This window comes from Rana temporaria, chromosome 1 (genome assembly GCF_905171775.1).
Source record: "Rana temporaria chromosome 1, aRanTem1.1, whole genome shotgun sequence".
NCBI classification, from domain to species: Eukaryota; Metazoa; Chordata; class Amphibia; order Anura; family Ranidae; genus Rana; species Rana temporaria.
In genome coordinates this window covers 674,820,687-674,847,795 of record NC_053489.1, presented here as the reverse complement: position 1 = coordinate 674,847,795, position 27,109 = coordinate 674,820,687, and the positions used below count along the sequence as shown (strand labels likewise).

General features: G+C 51.2%; 1 protein-coding gene across 1 annotated transcript in view; it reads left to right on the top strand.

Annotated features, from left to right (window-relative positions):
- The window catches only part of DNAI1 (dynein axonemal intermediate chain 1), a 242,333-nt gene that overhangs the window by 82,885 nt on the left and 132,339 nt on the right, over nt 1-27,109 (top strand). Inside the window, exons 15-17 of the mRNA XM_040335644.1 lie at nt 9,483-9,572; nt 12,677-12,764; nt 17,882-17,961. Coding sequence (XP_040191578.1) covers nt 9,483-9,572; nt 12,677-12,764; nt 17,882-17,961 — 258 coding nt within the window. The remainder of the gene's footprint in view (nt 1-9,482; nt 9,573-12,676; nt 12,765-17,881; nt 17,962-27,109) is intronic.

The window sequence follows — 27,109 nt, the reverse complement described above, 5'->3', positions numbered from 1 at the left end:
GCCCCCTCCTCACCATCGCCTAGAAGGAATATTTATATTAGAACCTCCGCTGCTCTCGTCAGATGTGAGAACGATGGTGGTGGAGGAATATTTACCGATGAAGGACAGAGAACGTGATGCTGGTGGAGCTCGGTGATCCTCTCATTGGTATTCCTCTCTGCTCTGGAAGCTTAGAGACTTCATTGGACCTCATTGTTCAGAGATGAATTTCTATTGCTTGTCTCCCTCCTCATAGAATGTCTTCAGTCAGATAAATATTACCAGCCGGGGGGGAAATATCCACTATCCGCACTCCTCCACACTCTACGTCTCACCCCCGCACTCCTCCTCACTATACGTCTCACCCCCGCACTCCTCCACACTCTACGTCTCACCCCCGCACTCCTCCACACTCTACGTCTCACCCCCGCACTCCTCCACACTCTACGACTCACCCCCGCACTCCTCCACACTAAACGTCTCACCCCCGCACTCCTCCACACTATACGTCTCACCCCCGCACTCCTCCACACTATACGTCTCACCCCCGCACTCCTCCACACTATACGTCTCACCCCCGCACTCCTCCACACTCTACGTCTCACCCCCGCACTCCTCCACACTATACGTCTCACCCCCGCACTCCTCCACACTCTACGTCTCACCCCCGCACTCCTCCACACTCTACGACTCACCCCCGCACTCCTCCACACTCTACGACTCACCCCCGCACTCCTCCACACTCTACGTCTCACCCCCGCACTCCTCCACACTAAACATCTCACCCCCGCACTCCTCCACACTATACGTCTCACCCCCGCACTCCTCCACACTCTACGTCTCACCCCCGCACTCCTCCACACTCTACGTCTCACCCCCGCACTCCTCCACACTCTACGTCTCACCCCCGCACTCCTCCACACTCTACGTCTCACCCCCGCACTCCTCCACACTCTACGTCTCACCCCCGCACTCCTCCACACTCTACGACTCACCCCCGCACTCCTCCACACTCTACGTCTCACCCCCGCACTCCTCCACACTAAACGTCTCACCCCCGCACTCCTCCACACTATACGTCTCACCCCCGCACTCCTCCACACTATACGTCTCACCCCCGCACTCCTCCACACTATACGTCTCACCCCCGCACTCCTCCACACTCTACGTCTCACCCCCGCACTCCTCCACACTATACGTCTCACCCCCGCACTCCTCCACACTCTACGTCTCACCCCCGCACTCCTCCACACTCTACGACTCACCCCCGCACTCCTCCACACTCTACGACTCACCCCCGCACTCCTCCACACTCTACGTCTCACCCCCGCACTCCTCCACACTAAACGTCTCACCCCCGCACTCCTCCACACTATACGTCTCACCCCCGCACTCCTCCACACTCTACGTCTCACCCCCGCACTCCTCCACACTCTACGTCTCACCCCCGCACTCCTCCACACTCTACGTCTCACCCCCGCACTCCTCCACACTCTACGTCTCACCCCCGCACTCCTCCACACTCTACGTCTCACCCCCGCACTCCTCCACACTAAACGTCTCACCCCTGCACTCCTCCACACTATACGTCTCACCCCTGCACTCCTCCACACTATACGTCTCACCCCCGCACTCCCCCACACTATACGTCTCACCCCCGCACTCCTCCACACTATACGTCTCACCCTCGCACTCCTCTACACTATATGTCTCACCCCCGCACTCCTCCACACTATACGTCTCACCCCCGCACTCTTCCTCACTATACGTCTCACCCCCGCACTCTTCCTCACTATACGTCTCACCCCCGCACTCCTCCACACTATACGTCTCACCCCCGCACTCCTCCACACTCTACGACTCACCCCCGCACTCCTCCACACTCTACGTCTCACCCCCGCACTCCTCCACACTCTACGTCTCACCCCCGCACTCCTCCACACTAAACGTCTCACCCCCGCACTCCTCCACACTATACGTCTCACCCCCGCACTCCTCCACACTCTACGTCTCACCCCCGCACTCCTCCACACTAAACGTCTCACCCCTGCACTCCTCCACACTATACGTCTCACCCCTGCACTCTTCCACACTATACGTCTCACCCCCGCACTCCTCCACACTATACGTCTCACCCTCGCACTCCTCCACACTATACGTCTCACCCTCGCACTCCTCTACACTATATGTCTCACCCCCGCACTCCTCCACACTATACGTCTCACCCCCGCACTCTTCCTCACTATACGTCTCACCCCCGCACTCCTCCACACTATACGTCTCACCCTCGCACTCCTCCACACTATACGTCTCACCCCCGCACTCCTCTACACTATACGTCTCACCCCCGCACTCCTCCACACTATACGTCTCACCCCTGCACTCCTCCACACTATACGTCTCACCCTTGCACTCCTCTACACTATACGTCTCACCCCTGCACTCCTCCACACTATGCGTCTCACCCCCGCACTCCTCCACACTATACGTCTCACCCCCGCACTCCTCCACACTATACGTCTCACCCCCGCACTCCTCCACACTATACGTCTCACCCTCGCACTCTTCCTCACTATGCGTCTCACCCCCGCACTCTTCCACATTATACGTCTCACCCCCGCACTCCTCCACACTATACGTCTCACCCTCGCACTCCTCCACACTATACGTCTCACCCCCGCACTCTTCCACATTATACGTCTCACCCCCGCACTCTTCCACATTATACGTCTCACCCCCGCACTCCTCCCACACTATACGTCTCACCCCCGCACTCCTCCACACTATACGTCTCACCCCCGCACTCTTCCACATTATACGTCTCACCCCCGCACTCCTCCACATTATACGTTGCAACGGCTGCCCACTGGTGTGAGGGTCTCAGCCGTTGGAGACGTCCTTTTCCCTGGCAAGCTGCGATATGCAGGTACCGCCGGTATATCCCATCGAACGCCCTTCCAAGAAACGAGACGTGCTACGTTTGAAGGGTCAAGCAGACTGACTTTATTTTCCACATTTTTCCTCCTTATATCTGGTTACAACTGTACAGAAACAAATGACACTCCCCCCCTCATCACACACTAAGGCTAATTCCTAAACATTCTTTAATTAATAACAACAAAACCTTCACCCACTCCGTCTCCTAGGCAGACGTTTCGTCTCCGCATACAAAGACAGTGTTATCACACATAAACAGTTTTTAGCATGCATAATTATAGTTCTGAGAGCAGACCTGGGATTAACACCTGTCCATTACAACACCTTTATACAAGGACAATGGACTGTCTCCCAGGCCCTGACGCAATTAGCATGTCACTAGACTGAGTCATAGAATATTGACTGGTTGGGGTCACAATTAACCAACATCTTGTAGTCTCTCAAGATCCTGCAATTATTATCAATGTCCAGGCAGAATAGTCCATAATCCGTTACACTGCCCCCCTTTTGTGGAACACTCCGGCAGACCCGGATTGATCCTTTTCGGATCAACTTGGGGATGTCCGGTCTGCTGTTAGGGTAAAAGTTCCGTTTGCCTGGACAGTCCGTCGGCCTTCCCATTGGCTTACCAGGTCGGTAGCTGATGGTGACGGTGAATAATAGAATTCAATTCTGGAACAGTCACTTGCTTTGCTCTCTCAATGGCTCCCAAAACCTGTTGCTGATGCTCTTGGGACAAATACGGCACCACCTGGATGCAAATCCCATTTAATCTTTTGACAATTTCCGCCTGTTTGTGCATTTCAATGTTCAAGCCACGGGACATCTCATAATACGTGACATAGTGTCGTTGCATCTCTGATTTCTCACTGGCCAACTTGTCACATTCCCATTTTAGACTGTGATATTGTGCCGGATCTACAGTACATGTCGGGGAAAGTAGTCTTACCCGGTTCTCAGCAGCAAGTGGGTTGATTCCAGCAACGCGGGTGGTCACGGCACAAGCAGCAGCAGGTGTAGGTAAATAAGCCGAAGTCAGAGGGCCAATGTCGTTGCCCAGCACCACCTCGGCAGGTAGGTTGTCCATGATACCAACTGTGGTCTTTCCTGACCCGGCTCCCCAGTCTAAGTGCACCCGGGTGGTGGGTACGCGAAATACAGCACCCCCTGCGACCCGGACGGCAACTGTGCGAGTGGACACGTTCTCTGGCTTTACCAGATGTTTTTGAATCAGAGTGATAGTAGTCCCGGAATCTCTTAGGCCTTGTGCTACTTGTCCATTCACTCGTACCTCCTGACGGTGATGCTGACGGTTATCCGGAGAGGCCGCTTGTATTGGGTCTGCCTCATACCAAATTCCCAGACATTCCTCAGGGCCCACTTCGGTCTCCAGGCAGTGGTCCGCAGAGGGACGTGATGGAGTGACCTCTGTGTTGGGTGTTGTGCGTCTCCAATTGTTATTTGTAGCTCTCAAAGGGCAATAACGAGCAATATGTCCCGTGTCGCTGCAGTGATGGCACGTCACCCTAGGCGAATCCCGGGGGTAGTTGCTAGGCCCCTGAGGACGTGGTGGGACTGGAGCCCGAAACTCTGGGCATGGGGTGACGGTTGGAGTACGCGGTTCTACCTTCTGAGCCAGCCGTGTAGTACCCTGGCTTACTTTCCTTGTCTCCGCGTACTCATCTGCTAGCCGAGCCGCCTCGTTTAAGTTAGCGGGCAGGCGATCTCGTACCCAGTCTTGTATGTCTGCGGCCAGGTCTTGAAAGAAATGTTCCATTAGGAACAGCTGCAATACTTCCTCCCCGGTGTTGGCCTTGCACCCTTGGACCCAAAGGGATGCCACCCTTTGTAACTGGTTGGCCCATTCCATGTGGGAGTCCACAGCCATCTTCTTGGACTCCCGGAAGCGCCGGCGGTAGGCTTCTGGCGTTACGGCGTATCGGGTTAGCAGCGCCTTTTTAACTTGCTGGTATTGTAAAATATCCTCTGGAGCAAGAGCCCGAAAGGCTTCATTGGCTTTGCCCGACAATTTCCCTGACAAAATAGTGACCCATTGGTCTGGTGGTACCTGGTGTAGTGAGCACTGCCTCTCAAAGTCCGCCAAATATCCATCGATTTCCTCCTCACTTTCTACAAAAGCTTTAAATGCAGTGAACGGTATTTTCTTTCCTGTAGCAGCAGCTGGGGGGGTAGGAACTGCAGGTGTAATGGGCTGTCTCGCTCTTACCAGTTCCAGTTCTTGTCCCCTCTTCGTTTGTATCTCCTCCCTTGCTTCCCGAAACAGCTGGTTGATTAGTTCCGCAGACGTTTCTGGATACAAGGATAATCTCCGCTGTACAATCCCAGTAATTACATCTTCTTTGCTGACAGGTGCAAGGGGCTCCGTTCCTTCCATAGATCCATCCATTTCGTCCAGCTCCAGCAGTTCAGCTATCAGCTCCCTCCGTGGTCTGTTGCTGGCGCTCCTACCACGACTCTCCAATAGATCTTTTAGTGTGGATCTTTTCAGCCTGGCGTACTGCGACTCCATTCAGCACTTGCTCTTTGGATAAAAGGACCATCCCACCGCTGCCACCAATGCAACGACTACCCACTGGTGTGAGGGTCTCAGCCGTTGGAGACGTCCTTTTCCCTGGCAAGCTGCGATATGCAGGTACCGCCGGTATATCCCATCGAACGCCCTTCCAAGAAACGAGACGGGCTACGTTTGAAGGGTCAAGCAGACTGACTTTATTTTCCACATTTTTCCTCCTTATATCTGGTTACAACTGTACAGAAACAAATGACACTCCCCCCCTCATCACACACTAAGGCCCCATACACACGGGAGAATTTATCCGCGAATACGGTCCAGCGGACCGTTTCCACGGATAAATCCTCTCAAAGATATCCGCTGATTTCGATGGGATGGAGTGTACACACCATCCCATTGAAATCCGCGCGGAAATCCTCTGGCGATGACGTGTCGCGCCGTCGCCGCGATTATGACGCGGCGATGGGCGCGACGCTGTCATATAAGGAATTCCACGCATGCGTCAAATCATTACGACGCGTGCGGGGAATCCCTTTGGACGGATGGATCCGGTAAGTCTGTACAGACGAGCGGATCCATCCGTTGGAATGGATTCCAGCAGATGGATTTGTTGTGCAGCACAACAAATATTCGATCTGCTGGAATCCATCCCAGAGGAGATTTCTCCGCGGAAAAAGATCCGCTGGCGTGTACACACCATAGAATCCATCCGCAGAAACCCATTTGCTGGGATTTATCTGCGGATGGATTCTATTGTGTGTACGGGGCCTAAGGCTAATTACTAAACATTCTTTAATTAATAACAACAAAACCTTCACCCACTCCGTCTCCTAGGCAGACGTTTCGTCTCCGCATACAAAGACAGTGTTATCACACATAAACAGTTTTTAGCATGCATAATTATAGTTCTGAGAGCAGACCTGGGATTAACACCTGTCCATTACAACACCTTTATACAAGGACAATGGACTGCCTCCCAGGCCCTGACGCAATTAGCATGTCACTAGACTGAGTCATAGAATATTGACTGGTTGGGGTCACAATTAACCAACATCTTGTAGTCTCTCAAGATCCTGCAATTATTATCAATGTCCAGGCAGAATAGTCCATAATCCGTTACATACGTCTCACCCCCGCACTCCTCCACACTATACGTCTCACCCTCGCACTCCTCCACACTATACGTCTCACCCCCGCACTCCTCCACACTATACGTCTCACCCTCGCACTCCTCCACACTATACGTCTCACCCCCGCACTCCTCCACACTATACGTCTCACCCTCGCACTCCTCCACACTATACGTCTCACCCCCGCACTCCTCCACACTATACGTCTCACCCCCGCACTCCTCCACACTATACGTCTCACCCTCGCACTCCTCCACACTATACGTCTCACCCCCGCACTCTTCCACATTATACGTCTCTCCCCCGCACTCTTCCACATTATACGTCTCGCCCCCGCACTCTTCCACATTATACGTCTCTCCCCCGCACTCCTCCACATTATACGTCTCACCCTCGCACTCCTCCACACTATACGTCTCACCCTCGCACTCCTCCACACTATACGTCTCACCCCCGCACTCCTCCACACTATACGTCTCACCCTCGCACTCCTCCACACTATACGTCTCACCCTCGCACTCCTCCACACTATACGTCTCACCCCCGCACTCCTCTACACTATACGTCTCACCCCCGCACTCCTCCACACTATACGTCTCACCCCCGCACTCCTCCACACTATACGTCTCACCCCCGCACTCCTCCACACTATACGTCTCACCCCCGCACTCTTCCACATTATACGTCTCACCCCCGCACTCCTCCACACTATACGTCTCACCCCCGCACTCCTCCACATTATACGTCTCACCCCCGCACTCCTCCACACTATACGTCTCACCCCCGCACTCCTCCACACTATACGTCTCACCCCCGCACTCCTCCACACTATACGTCTCACCCCCGCACTCTTCCACATTATACGTCTCTCCCCCGCACTCTTCCACATTATACGTCTCGCCCCCGCACTCTTCCACATTATACGTCTCACCCCCGCACTCCTCCACACTATACGTCTCACCCCCGCACTCCTCCACACTATACGTCTCACCCCCGCACTCCTCCACACTATACGTCTCACCCCCGCACTCCTCCACACTATACGTCTCACCCCCGCACTCCTCCACACTTATACGTCTCACCCCCGCACTCCTCCACACTATAAGTCTCACCCCCGCACTCCTCCACACTATACGTCTCACCCCCGCACTCCTCCACACTATACGTCTCACCCCCGCACTCCTCCACACTATACGTCTCACCCCCGCACTCCTCCACACTATACGTCTCACCCTCGCACTCCTCCACACTATAAGTCTCACCCCCGCTCTCCTCCACACTATACGTCTCACCCCCGCACTCCTCTACACTATACGTCTCACCCCCGCACTCCTCCACACTATACGTCTCACCCCCGCACTCCTCCACACTATACGTCTCACCCCCGCACTCCTCCACACTATACGTCTCACCCTCGCACTCCTCCACACTATAAGTCTCACCCCCGCTCTCCTCCACACTATACGTCTCACCCCCGCACTCCTCTACACTATACGTCTCACCCCCGCACTCCTCTACACTATACGTCTCACCCCCGCACTCCTCCACACTATACATCTCACCCCCGCGCTCCTCCACACTATACATATCACCCTCGCACTCCTCCACACTATATGTCTCACCCCCGCACTCCTCCACACTATACGTCTCACCCCCGCACTCCTCCCACATTATACGTCTCACCCCCGCACTCCTCCACACTATACGTCTCACCCTCGCACTCCTCCACACTATACCTCTCACCCCCGCACTCCTCCACACTATACGTCTCACCCCCGCACTCTTCCACACTATACGTCTCACCCCCGCACTCCTCCACACTATACGTCTCACCCTCGCACTCCTCCACACTATACGTCTCACCCCCGCACTCCTCTACACTATACGTCTCACCCCCGCACTCCTCCACACTATACGTCTCACCCTCACACTCCTCTACACTATACGTCTCACCCCCGCACTCCTCCACACTATACGTCTCACCCCCGCACTCCTCCACACTATACGTCTCACCCCCGCACTCCTCCACACTATACGTCTCACCCCCGCACTCCTCCACACTATACGTCTCACCCTCGCACTCCTCTACACTCTACGTCTCACCCCCGCACTCTTCCACACTATACGTCTCACCCCCGCACTCCTCCACACTATACGTCTCACCCTCACACTCCTCCACACTATAAGTCTCACCCCCGCACTCCTCCACACTATACGTCTCACCCTCACACTCCTCCACACTATACGTCTCACCTTCGCACTCCTCCACACTCTACGTCTCACCCCCGCACTCCTCCTCACTATACGTCTCACCCCCGCACTCCTCCACACTATACGTCTCACCCCCGCACTCCTCCACACTATACGTCTCACCCCCGCACTCCCCCACACTATACGTCTCACCCTCACACTCCTCCACACTATACGTCTCACCTTCGCACTCCTCCACACTATACGTCTCACCTTCGCACTCCTCCACACTCTACGTCTCACCCCCGCACTCCTCCACATTATACGTCTCACCCTCGCACTCCTCCACACTATACGTCTCACCCCCGCACTCCTCCACACTATACGTCTCACCCTCGCACTCCTCCACACTATACGTCTCACCCCCGCACTCCTCCTCACTATACGTCTCACCCCCGCACTCCTCCACACTATACGTCTCACCCCCGCACTCCTCCACACTATACGTCTCACCCCCGCACTCCCCCACACTATACGTCTCACCCTCACACTCCTCCACACTATACGTCTCACCCTCACACTCCTCCACACTATACGTCTCACCCTCACACTCTTCCACATTATACATCTCACCCTCGCACTCCTCTACACTATACGTCTCACCCCCGCACTCCTCCTCACTCTAAATCTCACACTTTCACTTTCCCTTTCAGGTGAAATGGCAGAAAGATGATCTGGACAAGAATCTGAATTTCTTCTCTGTCTCTTCTGATGGACGAGTCGTTTCCTGGACCTTGATAAAGGTAAGTGATGAATGCAAGAGATACATTGTATTAAGAAGGATGCATTGGAATGGGAAAGATACATTGTGATACCTTAAAAACAGAAGGATACATTGTAATGAGTCAAAAAAACTGGACTTGCTGATCAGGCCCCATGCATGGACATGCAGCCTTGGTTCATGGGGCTAATACTAATACAGGCATACCCCACTTTTAAGTACACAACTGGACCAGAGCATGTATGTAAAACAAAAATGTACTTAAAGTGAAACAATACCGTTTTTCACTTCTAGGGTGTAGTGGGGGGTCAGGGACTGTAGTGGGGGTGTCAAGAGCTGTAGTTGAGGTCTCAGGGGCTGTAGTGGGGGTGTCAGGGGCACACTGGAACAGGGCAGGCTATGCTCTCGGAGCTTCAGCTCCTTCTACTGCGGCTGCAAAATGTCCGTACAGTACTTGTGAGGCACTTTACATACACTCGCAGGTATGTCCTTACTCGCGAGTGTATGTAAAGTGAGTGTACTTAAAGCGGGGTATGCCTGTAGAGCTACCTTATGTGTATGTTTTATATCTGCCCGGGGTTCAGGTTTATGGTACAGGTCAGTGTAACCACAGGGGCCCCATACTCTGTACTACTTGTATGTATGTGAAAGATGTCCAATCACGTTTCATTCGTCTAAAACAGTGCTCTCCAAACTGTGGCCCTTTGCTTGCTCTTGGGCCACAATGCAATGCACTAACACCAATGATGGAGCACCATTCCTCCCACTGATACCAATGATGGGGCACTATTCCTCCCACTGACACCAACGATGGGGCACCATTCCTGCCACTGACACCAATGATGGGGCACCATTCCTCCCACTGACCCCAATGATGGGGCACTATTCCTCCCCCTGACACCAATGATGGGACACTATTCCTCCAACTGACACCAATGATGGGACACTATTCCTCCAACTGACACCAATGATGGGACACTATTCCTCCCACTGACACCTATGATGGGGCACTATTCCTCCCACTGACATCTATGATGGGGCACTATTCCTCCCACTGACACCTATGATGGGACACTATTCCTCCCACTGACACCTATGATGGGACACTATTCCTCCCACTGACACCTATGATGGGGCACTATTCCTCCCACTGACACCTATGATGGGGCACTATTCCTCCCACTGACCCCAATGATGGGACACTATTCCTTCCACTGACACCAATGATGGGGCACTATTACTCCCACTGACACCAATGATGGGGCACTATTCCTCCAACTGACACCAATGATGGGACACTATTCCTCCCACTGACACCTATGATGGGGCACCATTCCTCCCACCGATACCAATGATGGGGCACCATTCCTCCCACTGACACCAATGATGGGGCACCATTCCTCCCACTGATACCAATGATGGGGCACCATTCCTTCCACTGACACCAAGAATGGGACACTATTCCTCCCACTGACCCCAATGATGGGGCACTATTCCTCCCACTGACACCAATGATGGGACACTATTCCTCCCACTGACACCAATGATGGGACACTATTCCTCCCACTGACACCAATGATGGGGCACCATTCCTCCCACTGATACCAATGATGGGGCACCATTCCTCCCACTGACACCAAGAATGGGACACTATTCCTCCCACTGACCCCAATGATGGGGCACTATTCCTCCCACTGACACCAATGATGGGACACTATTCCTCCCACTGACACCAATGATGGGACACTATTCCTCCCACTGACACCAATGATGGGGCACTATTCCTCCAACTGACACCAATGATGGGACACTATTCCTCCCACTGACACCTATGATGGGGCACCATTCCTCCCACCGATACCAATGATGGGGCACCATTCCTCCCACTGACACCAATGATGGGGCACCATTCCTCCCACTGATACCAATGATGGGGCACCATTCCTCCCACTGACACCAAGAATGGGACACTATTCCTCCCACTGACACCAATGATGGGGCACCATTCCTCCCACTGATACCAATGATGGGACACTATTCCTCCCACTGACACCAATGATGGGGACACTATTCCTCCCACTGATACCAATGATGGGCCACCATTCCTACCTTGAATACCAACAATAGGGCACTATTCCATCCACTAAAACCAATGATGGGGCACTGATGATACCAGGGCATTTTCTAAACACATTGGCCCGGATTCAAGAAGCAATTGCGCCTGTGTAACCATAGGTTACGCAGCGCAATTGCTGACTTGCCCCGGCGTTACGAATGCTCCTGATTCAGGAACATCGTAACGCCGACTGCAGCCTAAAATTTGCGTGGCATAAGGCTCTTATGCCACGCATATCTTAGGCTGCATTCTTGCGATGGCTGCTAGGGGGCGCTCCCATTGTGCTCAGTGTATAGTATGCAAATTGCATACCAACACCGATTCACAATGTTGCGCGAGCCCTGCGTACGCAATTTACGTTGTTTCCGTACGGCGTGTTTAGTGTAAGGCTGCCTCTTCTAATAGCAGGGGCAGCCAATGCTAAACTATACCCGGCGTTCCCGCGTCGCGACGTTCGAATTTTACGTAATTTGCGTAAGTGATTCGTGAATGGCGCTGGACGCCATTCACGTTCACTTTGAAGCAAATGACGTCCTTGCGACGTCATTTGCCGCAATGCATGTCGGGAACGTTTCCCAACGGAGCATGCGCTCTACGCTCGGCGCGGGAGCGCGCCTAATTTAAATGATTCCCGCCCCCTATGGGATCATTTACATTAGGCGCCCTTAAGCAGGGCAAGTTTACACAGCGCACACGCAATTTACGGAGCTACTGCTCCGTGAATCGCAGGTAGCGCAGGAAATTTGCGGGGGCGCAGGGCAAAAACGCTGCCCTGCGCCTCCGTAACTAAGGGGCAAATCTACCTGAATCCGGGCCACTGCCCACAGATTGGACCCTCTAAAGCCTCAAGGACAGTGAAGTTGTTCTGGAAGTTTGGAGCCCCCGGGTCTAGCACATACTATAGACCCGTTTGGTGGAATCAGACGGGTTGGTATACGGTCTATGAGCTCTGTCGGGGGATATAGAGGACAATACAGTGAGAGAGTAACCAGTATGTCCTGTGCCCGCAGAACGAGTTGGTTCACACAGACGTCATCCGGCTGTCGGGGGAGGAGTCTGCGGAGATCGGGGCGGAGGGTCTCCAGCTGCAGATGAATGGTAAGAGGTTCTGGAATAATTACCATGACTGGGAACGTTCTGTTCTTCACTGCCGGCCAACAGCTGGACCACCCCACTGACTATATAGTGATCGTGATCATTTCTTGCTGCATGTTACCTGAGATAAAGACAAATTGTTCTAATGTAGGTGCTAACAGGGCTGTCTTAATGCATGGACACCCCTGGGCATTGCCCAGGGGCCCCAGGTGCATGGGGGCCCCCATTATAATTTTGCATTACATCATACTTGCCAACTGTCCTGGATTTACCAGTCATGCTTTTTACTAAGCTGTGCCGGGATGGCCATGTCCCGGGCAGCATCCCAGAACCAGTAATGTGCCCTCCTGATCCCAGTATTGTGCCCCCCTGATCCCAGTATTGTGCCCTCCTGATCCCAGTATTGTGCCCTCCTGATCCCAGTATCGTGCCCTCCTGATCCCAGTATCGTGCCCTCCTGATCCCAGTATCGTGCCCTCCTGATCCCAGTATTGTGCCCCCCTGATCCCAGTACTGTGCCCCCCTGATCCCAGTATTGTGCCCTCCTGATCCCAGTATTGTGCCCTCCTGCTCCCAGTATTGTGCCCTCCTGCTCCCAGTATTGTGCCCTCCTGCTCCCAGTATTGTGCCCTCCTGATCCCAGTATCGTGACCTCCTGATCCCAGTATCGTGCCCTCCTGATCCCAGTATCGTGCCCTCCTGATCCCAGTATTGTGCCCTCCTGATCCCAGTATCGTGCCCTCCTGATCCCAGTAATGTGCCCTCCTGATCCCAGTATTGTGCCCTCCTGATCCCAGTATTGTGCCCTCCTGATCCCAGTATTGTGCCCTCCTGATCCCAGTATTGTGCCCTCCTGATCCCAGTATTGTGCCCTCCTGATTCCAGTATTGTGCTCTCCTGATCCCAGTATCGTGCCCTTCTGATCCTGGTATTGTGCCCCCCCTGATCCCGGTACTGTGCCCCCCTGATCCCAGTATTGTGCCCCCCTGATCCCAGTACTGTGCCCTCCTGATCCCAGTATCGTGCCCTCCTGATCCCAGTATCGTGCCCTCCTGATCCCAGTATCGTGCCCTCCTGATCCCAGTATAGTGCCCTCCTGATCCCAGTATTGTGCCCTCCTGATCCCAGTATTGTGCCCTCCTGATCCCAGTATTGTGCCCTCCTGATCCCAGTATTGTGCCCTCCTGATCCCAGTATCGTGCCCTCCTGATCCCAGTATCGTGCCCTTCTGATCCCAGTATTTTGCCCTCCTGATCCCAGTATTGTGCCCTCCTGATCCCAGTATTGTGCCCTCCTGATCCCAGTATTTTGCCCTCCTGATCCCAGTATTGTGCCCTTCTGATCCCAGTATTGTGCCCTTCTGATCCCAGTACTATGCCCTCCTGATCCCAGTACTATGCCCTCCTGATCCCAGTTTTGTGCCCTCCTGATTCCAGTTTTGTTCCCTCCTGATTCCAGTTTTGTGCCCTCCTGATCCCAGTTTTGTGCCCTCCTGATCCCAGTTTTGTGCCCTCCTGATCCCAGTTTTGTGCCCTCCTGATCCCAGTACCGTGCCCTCCTGATCCCAGTTGTGTGCCCTCCTGATCCCAGTATTGTGCCCTCCTGATCCCAGTATTGTGCCCTCCTGACTCTCCCTATAGTTTTTACTGCGTAAATTGGGCCAGGCTGGTAGGGGCCCCAGTGCATTACGTTGGCCAGGGGCCCATGACACTATTAAGACAGCCCTGGTTGCTAATGGTTACATGACATTATTAGGTGCTTATATAATAAATGTTAGGCTCTTCATATACTGTACATATTAACAGCTTTTCTTGCTTGTTGCTTGAACTACATTGACTTGTCTTATTTCAGACTAACTACACTATATTACCAAAAGTATTGGGACGCCTCCCTTTACACGCACATGAACTTTAACCACTTAAGGACCGCCTAACGCCAATATACGTCGGCAGAATGGCATGGCTGGGCAGAATCACGTAAGGGTATGGCCACCTTTAAGTGCCCAGCCGTGGGTCGCACACAACCCGGTACGAAGCTCCGTGACCGTGCCCGTGGTACCCGCGGACCCGATCACGCCGGTGTCCCGCGATCGGTCACAGGAGCTGAAGAACGGGGAGAGGCGAGTGTAAACAAACCTTCCCCGTTCTTCACTGTGGCAGTGTCACTGATCGTCTGTTCCCTGATATAGTGAAAGACGATCTCTGACGTCACACGTCCAGCTCCGCCCCCTACAGTTAAAAACACACATGAGGTCACACTTAACCCCTACAGCGCCCCCCTAGTGATTAACTCCCAAACTGCAATTTTAATTTTCACAGTAAACAGTGCATTTTTATAGCACTTTTCACTGTGAAAATGACAATGGTCCCAAAAATGTGTCAAAATTGTCTGTGTCCACCATAATGTCGCAGTCACGAAAAAAAAATCACTGATCGCCGCCATTAGCAGTAAAAAACAAAAAAAAAACGCAATAAAACTATGCCCTATTTTGTAAACGCTTTAAATTTTGCGCTAACTAATCGATAAACGCTTATTGCGATTTTTTTTTTTTTTTTTTACCGAAAATATGTAGAAGAATACGTATCGGCCTAAACTGAGGAAAAAAATGCTTTTTTATATATTTTTTGGGGGATATTTATTATAGCAAAAAGTAAAAAATATAGATAATTTTTTTTCAAAATTGTCGCTTTATTTTTGTTTATAGCACAAAAAATAAAAACCGCAGAGGTGATCAAATACCACCAAAAGAAAGCTCTATTTGTGGGGAAAAAAATTACGCCAAATTTTGTTTGGGAGCCACGTCGCACGACCGCGCAATTGTGAGTTAAAGCGACGCAGTGCCGAATCGCAAAAAGGGGCCTGGTCCTTTAGCTGCATAATGGTCCGGGGTCTTAAGTGGTTAATGGCATCCCAGTCTTAGTCCGTAGGGGTCAATATTGAGTTGGCCCCGCCCTTTGCAGCTATAACAGCTTCACCTCTTCTGGGAAGGCCGTCCACAAGGTTTAGAAGTGTCTATGGGAATGTTTGACCATTCTTCCGGAAGGGCATTTGTGAGGTCAGGCACTGATGTGGGACGAGCGGCTGGTGCTCCAATATTTTTTGGGGGGCCGCAAACAAACTGAAAAAAAAAAAAAACATCAATTGCAGCCACTGTGCCCGAAAAGGGGCCGGACACCTGAATAGGGGATGTCGGCGGCGACCATAGATAGTCTATCTATGGTGATAGAGAGGTGCAGGAGAGAGGGGGCCTGGCTCGCATTCTTCCCTCTAAATCTTCCCAAAGGTGTTCTATCGGGTTAAGGTCAGGACTCTGTGCAGGCCAGTCAAGTTCCTCCAACTCATACTCGCTCATCCGTGTCTTTATGGACCTTGCTTTGTGTACTGGTCCAAATCATTCGGCGGAGGGGGGATTATGTTGTGGGGGAGGGGGGATTATGGTGTGGGGGGGATTATGGTGTGGAGGAGGGATTATGGTGTGGGGGGGGATTATGGTGTGGGGGGGATTATGGTGTGGAGGAGGGATTATGGTGTGGGGGGGATTATGGTGTGGGGGGGGATTATGGTGTGGAGGAGGGATTATGGTGTGGAGGAGGGATTATGGTGTGGGGGGGGGATTATGGTGTGGGGGGGATTATGGTGTGGAGGAGGGATTATGGTGTGGGGGGGGGATTATGGTGTGGGGGGGGATTATGGTGTGGAGGAGGGATTATGGTGTGGGGGGGGGATTATGGTGTGGGGGGGATTATGGTGTGGAGGAGGGATTATGGTGTGGGGGGGGATTATGGTGTGGAGGAGGGATTATGGTGTGGGGGGGGGATTATGGTGGGGGGTTGTTTTTCAGGGGTTGGGTTGGGCCCCTTAGTTCCAGTGAAGGGAACTCTTAAGGCGTCACCATACCAAGACATTTTGGACAATGTCATGCCCCCAACTTAGTGGGAACATTTTGGGGACGGCCCCTTCCTGTTCCAACATGACTGCCCACCAGTGCACAGAGCAAGGTCCATAAAGACATGGATGAGAGAGTTTGGGGTGGAGGAACTTGACTGGCCTGCACAGCGTCCTGACCTCAAATTGTACAAATTGTACTACAGATCCTTGGACTATCTGTAGTATAACACTTTTTTGTCGCAGCTTTTCACTTTGAATTTTAATATTTCGGAACGAGCGCAATAATTTCTCCATTCACGATATTTGTCTCCCTTCCTGGGAGTTGTAGGAACACTGGCCCAGATTCAGGTAGATCCGCGCAATATTTGCATGGGCAAAGGGCAACGATTTTTGCTCTGCGCCCACGCAAATATTTCGATTTGCCCGCGATTCACGGAGCAGTAGCTCCGTAAATTGCGCGGGCGCTATGCTAATTTGCCCTGCGTAAGGGCGCCTAATGTAAATGATCCCGCCGGGGGGGGGAATCATTTAAATTAGGCGCGCTCCCGCGCCGAGCGAACAGCGCATGCGCCGTCGGGAAACTTTCCCGACGTGCATTGCGGCAAATGACGTCGCAAGGACGTCATTTGCTTCTAAGTGAACGTGAATGGCGTCCAGCGCCATTCACGAATCACTTACGTAAACGACGTGAAATTCAAATTTCACGAGCGGGAAGGGCGGCTATACTTTAGCATTGGCTGCGCCTACTATGAGTAGGAGCAGCCTTATGCTAAAGTCGCCGTACGGAAACTCCGTACCTTGCGTGCGCAGGGCCAGCGCAACTTTTGTGAATCGGTGTTAGTATGCAATTTGCATACTATACGCCGATCACAATGGCCGCGCCCCCTAGCGGCCAACGCAAGAATGCAGCCTGGGATGTGAAGGCATAAGGAGGCTTATGTCTGTCATATCCTAGGCTGCATTCGGTGTAACGAGGTTCCTGAATCAGGAGCACTCGTTACACCGGAGCAAGTAAGCCCTTGCGCCGCGCAACCTATGGTTGCGCGGGCGCAAGTGCTTCTTGAATCTGGGCCTCTGACTGTGAGTTATCAGTGAGCTGCATCATGGAGCGAGGCTGTACGGGAGCAGACGTGTGACCCGGATGTGAGAGGGATGGAGACGGATCAATGTTCACATTTCTATATAAAATGATATTTATCTCACCGCGCTCTGTATCATTTCCTGTCTGCCAGGCTGCGGAACGTCCTTCGATTTCCACAAACAGATCGATTATCTCTTCCTGGTCGGGACAGAGGAAGGAAAGGTCCAGAAGGTAAGAAGCAAAGTTAGATGGAGATGGCATTAGATTGTAAAGCTGAACCACATACAGCATGTGAGTGTTACACACGGTATCTCACAAAAGTAAGTACACCCCTCACAGTTCTGTAAATCTTTTCATGTGACAACACTGAAGAAATGACACTTTGTATCTACATATGTTGTGTAGTGAGTGTACAGCTTGTATAACAGTGTAAATTTGCTGCCCCCTCAAAATAACTCAACACACAGCCATTAATGTATAAACCGCTGGCAACAAAAGTGAGTACACCCATAAGTGAAAATTTCCAAATTGGGCCCAAAGTGTCAATATTTTGTGTGGCCACCATTATTTTACAGCACTGCCTTAACCCTCTTGGGCATGGAGGTCACCAGAGCTTCACAGGTTGCCAGTGGAGTCCTCTTCCCCTCCTCCATGACGACATCACGGAGCTGGTGGATGTTGGAGACCTTGCGCTCCTCCGCCTTCTGTTTGAGGATCCCCCACAGATGATCAATAGGGTTTAGGTCTGGAGACATGCTTGGCCAGTCCATCACCTTTACCCTCAGCTTCTTTAGCAAGGCAGTGGTGGTCTTGGAGGTGTGTTTGGGGTCGTTATCATGTTGGAATACTGCCCTGCGGTCCAGTCTCTGAAGGGAGGGGATCATGCTCTGCTTCAGTATGTCACAGTACATGTCGGCATTCATGGTTCCCTCAATGATCTGTAGCTCCCCAGTGCCGGCAGCACTCATTCAGCCCCAGATCATGACACTCCCACCACCATGCCGGACTGTAGACAAGACACACTTGTCTTTGTCCTCCTCACCTGGTTGCGGCCACACACGCCTGACACCATCTGACACCAAATACCTTTATCTTGGTCTCATCAGACCACAGGATGCGGTTCCAGTAATCCATGTCCTTAGTCTGCTTGTCTTCAGCAAACTGTTTGCGGTCTTTCTTGTACATCATCTTTAGAAGAGGCTTCCTTCTGGGACGACAGCCATGCAGACCAATTTGATGCAGTGTGCGGCGTATGGTCTGAGCACTGACAGGCTGACCCCTCCCCCACCCCTTCAACCTCTGCAGCAATGCTGGCAGCACTCATACGTCTATTTCCTAAAGACAACCTCTGGATATGACGCTGAGCACGTGACCTCAACCTCTTTGGTGGACCATGGCGAGGCCTGTTCTGAGGGGAACCCGTCCTGTTATACCGCTGGATGGTCTTGGCCACCGGGCTGCAGCTCAGTTTCAGGGTCTTGGCGATCTTCTTATATCCTAAGCCAGGGATATGCAATTAGCGGACCTCAAGCTGTTGTAGAACTACAATTCCCATGAGGCTTAGCAAGACTCTGACAGCCACAAGCATGACACCCAGAGACAGAGGCATGATGGGACTTGTAGTTTTGTAACAGCTGGAGGTCCGCTAATTGCATATCCCTGGCCTAGGCCATCTTTATGTAGAGATACAATTTTTTTTCAGATCCTCAGAGAGTTCTTTGCCATGAGGTGCCATGTTGTTGTACTTCCAGTGACCAGTATGAGAGAGTGAGAGCGATAACACCAAATATAACACACCTGCTCCCCATTCACACCTGAGACCTTGTAACACTAATGAGTCACATGACACCGGGGAGGGAAAATAGCTAATTGGCCCCAATTTGGACATTTTCTCTTAGGGGGGTACTCACTTTTGTTGCCAGCGGTTTAGACATTAATGGCTGTGTGTTGAGTTATTTTGAGGGGACAGCAAATTTACATTGTTATACTTTTATATTATTATTATTATTCTTTATTTTATTTATTTATTTTTTGTTAAAACTACACCATAAAATACGTATTGTAGTTGACATTAAAGCGGCGCGCCGACCACCTGAATAACGGCAGCTGGTTGGCTGTGCGGAAGTGCCTATCAGAGCCAGCGGCTCCGTGTACAGCCCTCGGCTCCCGGATGTCTTATCCTCGGAACGTACGGGGGGTGCGTTCCTTGAATAAGACTGACGGCCATCTCAGCCAATCAGGGTCGCCAATTCTGGTTATCAGTAACCTGATTGGCTGAAGCGTCACCAAGGCGGGAGAAGACATCGAGGGACGTTGAAGGATTAAGGTAAGTGCATTTTACAGGGCACAGCGGCGATAATGGGCACAGAGGTGACAAAGCACACAGTGGCATCAATGGGCACAGTAGTGACAATGGGCACAGTGGCAACAATTAAAGGGCACAGTGACATGCACAGTGGCAACAATGGGCACAGTACAAAAAGAAGAAAAAGAAAGGCGCACCAGCCTGGTGTATTACCGTTTGACAGTTTAATAAATGGGTAAGATAAAATAAAACTACTGACAAACAAGATAGTATAAAAGGCTTGTCAACAACGGTATGATGATAAATATCCCTCGAGCCGCAATCCCAGATAGGGGGGAAGAGGTATGTCACTGCCGGCTGACGCGTTTCAAGGCAGCAGAGGCCTCTTCATCAGAGCTCAGCAGTACCAATTGGCACAGTGGCGACAATTAAGGGGCACAGTGGCTGCGTTTGGCATGGCACAGTGGTGACAATTGATGGCACAGTGGCTGTGTTTGATGGCATGGCACAGTGACTGCGTTTGATGGCATGGCACGGTGACTGCATTTGGCATTGCACAGTGACTGCGTTTGATGGCATGGCACAACGGCTGCGTTTGATGGCATGGCACAGTGGTGATAATTGATGGCACAGTGGCTGCGTTTGATGGCATGACACAGCGGCTGCGTTTGATGGCATAGCACAGTGACTGCATTTGATGGCATGGCACACTGGTGCGAATTGATGGCATAGTGACTGCATTTGATGGCATGACACAGTGGTGCGAATTGATGGTACAGTGGCTGCGTTTGATGGCATGGCACAGTGACTGCATTTGATGGCATGGCACAGTGACTGCGTTTGATGGCATGGCACAGTGACTGCATTTGATGGCATGGCACAGTGACTGCGTTTGATGGCATGGCACAGTGACTGCGTTTGATGGCATGGCACAGTGACTGCGTTTGATGGCATGGCACAACGGCTGCATTTGATGGCATGACGCAGCGGCTGCGTTTGATGGCATGGCACAGTGGTGACAATTGATGGCACAGTGACTGCATTTGATGGCATGGCACAGTGGTGATAATTGATAGTACAGTGGCTGCGTTTGATGGCATGGCACAGTGACTGCATTTGATGGCATGGCACAGTGGTGCGAATTGATGGCATAGTGACTGCATTTGATGGCATGGCACAGTGGTGATAATTGATGGCACAGTGGCTGCGTTTGATGGCATGACACAGCGGCTGCGTTTGATGGCATGGCACAGTGACTGCATTTGATGGCATGGCACAGTGGTGCGAATTGATGGCATAGTGACTGCATTTGATGACATGGCACAGTGGTAATAATTGATGGCACAGTGGCTGCGTTTGATGGCATGGCACAGTGGTGCGAATTGATGGCACAGTGACTGCATTTGATGGCATGGCACAGTGGTGACAATTGATGGCACAGTGGCTGCATTTGATGGGCACAGTGAGGCTGCAATTTTTTTCTTTTTTTTTACGTTTGCACCCCCCCAAAAATTTTGAGCACCATTCGCCACTGAGAAGATCCATTTTTTTGTGGACCTCCGCTTTAACATCACTGACGCGGTTTTGTTTGTACACATTATCACGGCCTGTGACAAGCATTTGGTTACTGTCAGTGCAGGGAAGTTGGAAAGAAAACTTTCCTTTAAGGACAAGAGATGAAAGCAGCAAATGACACATTCAGGACAAAGAAGACCGGTATAAATAGCCATAGGAAGTTCTGTATGCCAAACTACAAGAGACTTCCCCTAACAGGAAGTGGGGGGTCGGAAACGCCATCTATCCGCAACATATAATAAACTTTGTTGTTTTCACACCTCCATATAAAGTTAAAGTTTTGTATATTTTGCTTTCCCTGGTTTATCCTTTCCCCTTATGAACTTTTTACATAAAACATTTCCTTTATCATTACCTTCTTTTAGACTCAATGGGCCGGATTCAGATACCTGAGCGTATCTTTCCTCCGGCGTAACGTATCTCCGATATGGGAGCAAGTTCTGTATTCAGAAAGAACTTGCGCTCTTATTTACGGCGGCGTAACGTATGTGTTGCGGCGTAAGGCCGCGTAATTCAAATGGGGATGTTGGGGGCGTGTAGTATTTAAATTTGTCTCGACCCCGCGTTTTTTACTTGTTTTTTTTTAACTGCGCCGTCCGTAAAATATCCCATTGTGCATTGCGCCAAAGTACGCCGCAAGGACGTATTGGAATCGACGTGAACGTAAATGACGTCCAGCCCTATTCGCAAACGACATAACATTTTCAAAACTTGGCGCGGGAACGACGGCCATACTTAAAGCGGTGGTTCCCCTAAAAATAAACTTTTGACATTGCATTTGCTACATTAATTACAATTAGAATCGGCTGGTTTTATTTAAAAAATACCTCCGTACGTAGCGTTTGCTATATTCGTTCCCACCGCCACTTCTGGGTACGATGCTGGCGGTGGGCGTTCCTAATTGATGGACAGGCATCCGACCGACGCATCCATCGCGTCACGAGATGCCGAAAGAAGCCGAACGTCGGTGCGGCTCTATACGGCGCATGCGCACCGATGTTCGGCTTCTTTCGGCATCTCGTGACGCGATGGATGCGTCGGTCGGATGCCTGTCCATCAATTAGGAACGCCCACCGCCAGCATCGTACCCGGAAGTGGCGGTGGGAACGAATATAGCAAACGCTACGTACGGAGGTATTTTTTAAATAAAACCAGCCGATTCTAATTGTAATTAATGTAGCAAATGCAATGTCAAAAGTTTATTTTTAGGGGAACCACCGCTTTAACATTGGCTACGCCTCATATAGCAGGGGTAACTATACGCCGAAAAAAGCCGAACGTAAACAACGTAAAATTTTTTTTTTTTTTTATATATATTTTTTGGTGATATTTATTATAGCAAAAAGTAAAAAATATTGCATATTTCTTTTCAAAACTATCGCTTTATTTTTGTTTATAGCGCAAAAAATAAAAACCGCAGAGGTGATCAAATACCACCAAAAGAAAGCTCTATTTGTGGGGAAAAAAGGACGTCAATTTTGTTTGGGAGCCACGTCGCACGACCGCGCAATTGTCAGTTAAAGCGACGCAGTGCCGAATCGCAAAAAGAGGCCCGCTCCATTAGCAACAAAATGGTCCGGGGCTGAAGTGGTTTAGGAACCCCCTAGCAATCTCTGGAAGAACCCTGGTTGAGAATAGCGGCTTTAAAGGGTCTTCTTTTATATTTGTTGAAGTTTTCCTTTAACCACATAAGGACTGCGTCCTGCACATATACGTCGGCAGAATGGCATGGCTGGGCACAAGCACGTACATGTATGTCCTCTTTAATTGCCCAGCCACCCGCGACCCGGTCCGAAGTTCCGTGGCCGGCGGGACCCGCGGACCCGATCGCCGCTGGAGTCCCGCGATCGGTCCCCGGAGCTGAAGAACGGGGAGAGCTGTGTGTAAACACACCTTCCCCGTTCTTCACTGTGGCGCCGTCATCGATCGTGTGTTCCCTTATATAGGGAACCACAATCAATGACGTCACACCTACAGCCACACCCCCCTACAGTTAGAAACACAGATGAGGTCACACTTAACCCCTTCAGCGCCCCTTGTGGTTAACTCCCAAACTGCAATTGTCATTTTCACAGTTTCACAATTTTGCTGTGAAAATGACAATGGTCCCAAAAATGTGTCAAAATTGTCTGAAGTGTCCGCCATAATGTCGCAGTCATGAAAAAAATCGCTGATCGCCGCCATTAGTAGTAAAAAAAAAATTGTTAATAAAAATGCAATAAAACTATCCCCTATTTTGTAAACGCTATAAATTTTGCGCAAACCAATCGATAAACGCTTATTGCGATTTTTTTTTTACCAAAAATATGTAGAAGAATACGTATCGGCCTAAACTGAGGGGAAAAAAACGTTTTTTTTATATATTTTTGGGGGATATTTATTATAGCAAAAAGGAAAAAATATTGAATTTTTTTCAAAATTGTCGCTCTATTTTTGTTTATAGCGCAAAAAATAAAAACCGCAGAGGTGATCAAATACCACCAAAAGAAAGCTCTATTTGTGGGAAAAAAAGGACGCCAATTTTGTTTGGGAGCCACGTCGCACGACCGCGCAATTGTCAGTTAAAGCGACGCAGTGCCGAATCGCAAAAACTGCCCAGGTCCTTTACCCGCCTAAAGGTCCGGGTCTTTAGTGGTTAAGCTACGGGACAGCGAATAGCCAAGTGATTTCTTTTCATGAGAAAAGGTCCGCGTTCAGATAATCCTAATAACAACCTCCCATCCGTCACTGCGGAGTTTCTGATGCCCGTTGCTGCCGTATAATTGGATTTGTTTGTGCAGAACCGTGATAGGACAGCTGGCAGTAGATTGCAGCGACACATGTAATCTGTGGATTAGAGCGATCTCCCAGGCCGCGATGTAAATTCAGATAACGCACGAGGAGAGGTGTGCAGAATAGATATCCGCCAATATAGGAGTGGGGACCGGGGCGTCGTTCATGGAGGAGACTGGCAATGACATGACTAGGCATGCGCCTCATTAGAGAGCCAAAGCCCTCATCATGTTCCCTTCCATGATATCTTCCTGATTACAACTTTCCTTCCAGGCTTCCCTTTACAAATAAATTGCAGTATATCTGAAGCTGAAACTTTTTGGATAAAGTAGGGGAGGGTTAAAGGTACATTTTTTGGCATCTTGGGGAAATTTTCTGAGACGTCGCCGCCATCTTGCTACACAATATACTATCGTATGCTACCGCGCATGCGTCAAAGTCGTATAGAGCAGACCTCAAATTTTCCACTCGCATTTTGCGAGTGGAAAATGAGGTCTGGCGAGGAGCTGGGCTGCCTGGGAGTGGGGGGGCGAGCACCGCTAGCAGGCGGGGTTAATCGCGCAACGTTATCCCAGTGATCGCCCCGATGGCAGAAAGCATAGAGGAAGAGGAGAGCCGTGGGATCACAGAGCGGTATAGCCCGCTGTTACAACTTACATTGAAATTTCCTCCGCTCTGTTCGCTCCCACAGCCCCGCCTCCTCTTGACTCCGCGCCTGTAATAGACAACACATCTCAGCATTGGACCCGCATTCTGTCTATTACAGGCGCGGGGTCAGGAGGAGGCGGGGCTGTGGGAGCGAACAGAGCGGAGGAAATTTCAATGTAAGTTGTAACAGCGGGCTATACCGCTCTGCGATCCCACGGCTCTCCTCTTCCTACTGTCATAATCTGGCTGCCAATGGGAGCACGGTGAGTCTTTAATGGGGCACGGTGAATCTGCAATGGGAGCACGGTGAGTCTTTAATGGGGCACGGTGAATCTGCAATGGGGGCACGGTGAGGCTGCAATGGTGGGCACGGTGAGGCTGCAATGGTGGGCACGGTGAGGCTGCAATGGTGGGCACGGTGAGGCTGCAATGGTGGGCACGGTGGGGCTGCAATGGTGGGCACGGTGAGGCTGCAATGGTGGGCACGGTGAGGCTGCAATGGTGGGTACGGTGAGGCTGCAATGGTGGGCACGGTGAGGCTGCAATGGGGGGCACGGTGAGGCTGCAATGGGGGCACGGTGAGGCTGCAATGGGGGCACGGTGAGGCTGCAATGGGGGCACTGTGAATCTGCAATGGTAAGCACGATGAGGCTGCAATGGTGAGCATGGTGAGGCTGCAATGGTAAGCACGATGAGGCTGCAATGGTGAGCATGGTGAGGCTGCAATGGTGAGCATGGTGAGGCTGCAATGGTGAGCACGATGAGGCTGCAATGGTGGCCACAGTGAGGCTGCATTGATGGGCACAGGTGAGGCTGTGCTGAGGGGAACTGATAACGTTTTTGTTAATATTTATTTTTGTAACTTAATGCTGCATAAAACATTTCACAAGATAATTTATGAGGGTGTGATTAGCGGCAGAATTAGGGGCGGGTGGGGCAACTAGTGGCGAGTAACCTTTGAGGCCTGGCTAGTGGCTCAAGACTTGAAATTTTGAGCCCTGGTATAGAGCATGCACGGGTTTACCATGGACAGGTAAGCATACAGACGACCGTTTTTCTCGGCAGGAAACACTCTGCCGGGAATCCCGACGAGAAAATAAAGAGCAGGGTTCTCTGTTTTCCCGTTGGGATTCCCGGCCAAATGCTCTCCTGGCAGTTTTCCTGCCGGGAAAACCGTTGTGTGTACGAGGCTTGAGAGCGATAACACCAAATTTAACATACCTGCTCCCCATTCACACCTGAGACCTTGTAACACTAACGAGTCATATGGCACTGGGAGGGAAAATGGCTAATTGGACACAATTTGGACATTTTCACTTAGGGGTGTACTCACTTTTGTTGCCAGTGGTTTAGACATTAATGGCTGTGTGTTGAGTTATTTTGAGGGGACAGCAAATTGACACTGTTATACAAGCTGTACACTCACTACACAACATTGTAGATACAAAGTGTCATTTCTTCAGTGTTGTCACATGAAAAGATACAAGAAAATATTTACAAAAATGTGAGGGGTGTACTTACTTTTGTGAGATACAGTAATTGAACTATGTACTGCCGGAGAGAGCTATCGGAGACTGCCGACCTAATAGAGGCAATGAGGGTCAGAGAGTGAGGACAGATTACATTGTTGGCTGGGGAGAGGCTGCAGAGGACAATGCAAGACGGGGAACATGTTACGTGAGTAGGGTGACCACGTGTCCCGGATTGCCCGGGACAGTCACGCATTTTGCAGGTCTATCCCGGGGACATTCATTCCAGGACCATACAGTGTCCGAGAATGAAACTGACACAACCACCCCCCGGGCCAATCTGATGACCCCAAAAAAGGCCGCCACATCACCGCTTTACTCACTGACTTGTCCTGGCCGGGAATGCCTGGAGGAGCACAGTCCCCGCCCCCTGCTTGTGATTGGAGAAATCATAAATCCCGCCTCTTGCGTCCAATCACTGTGCTGTGATTCGTTACAGCACAAGCTGATTTTTGGGAGGGGGGGGGGGGTGTCCCTGAATGGTAGTTTGGAAATGTGGTCCCCCTATACATAAGACTAGTAGAGATCAATGCTATTACTCTAATCAATA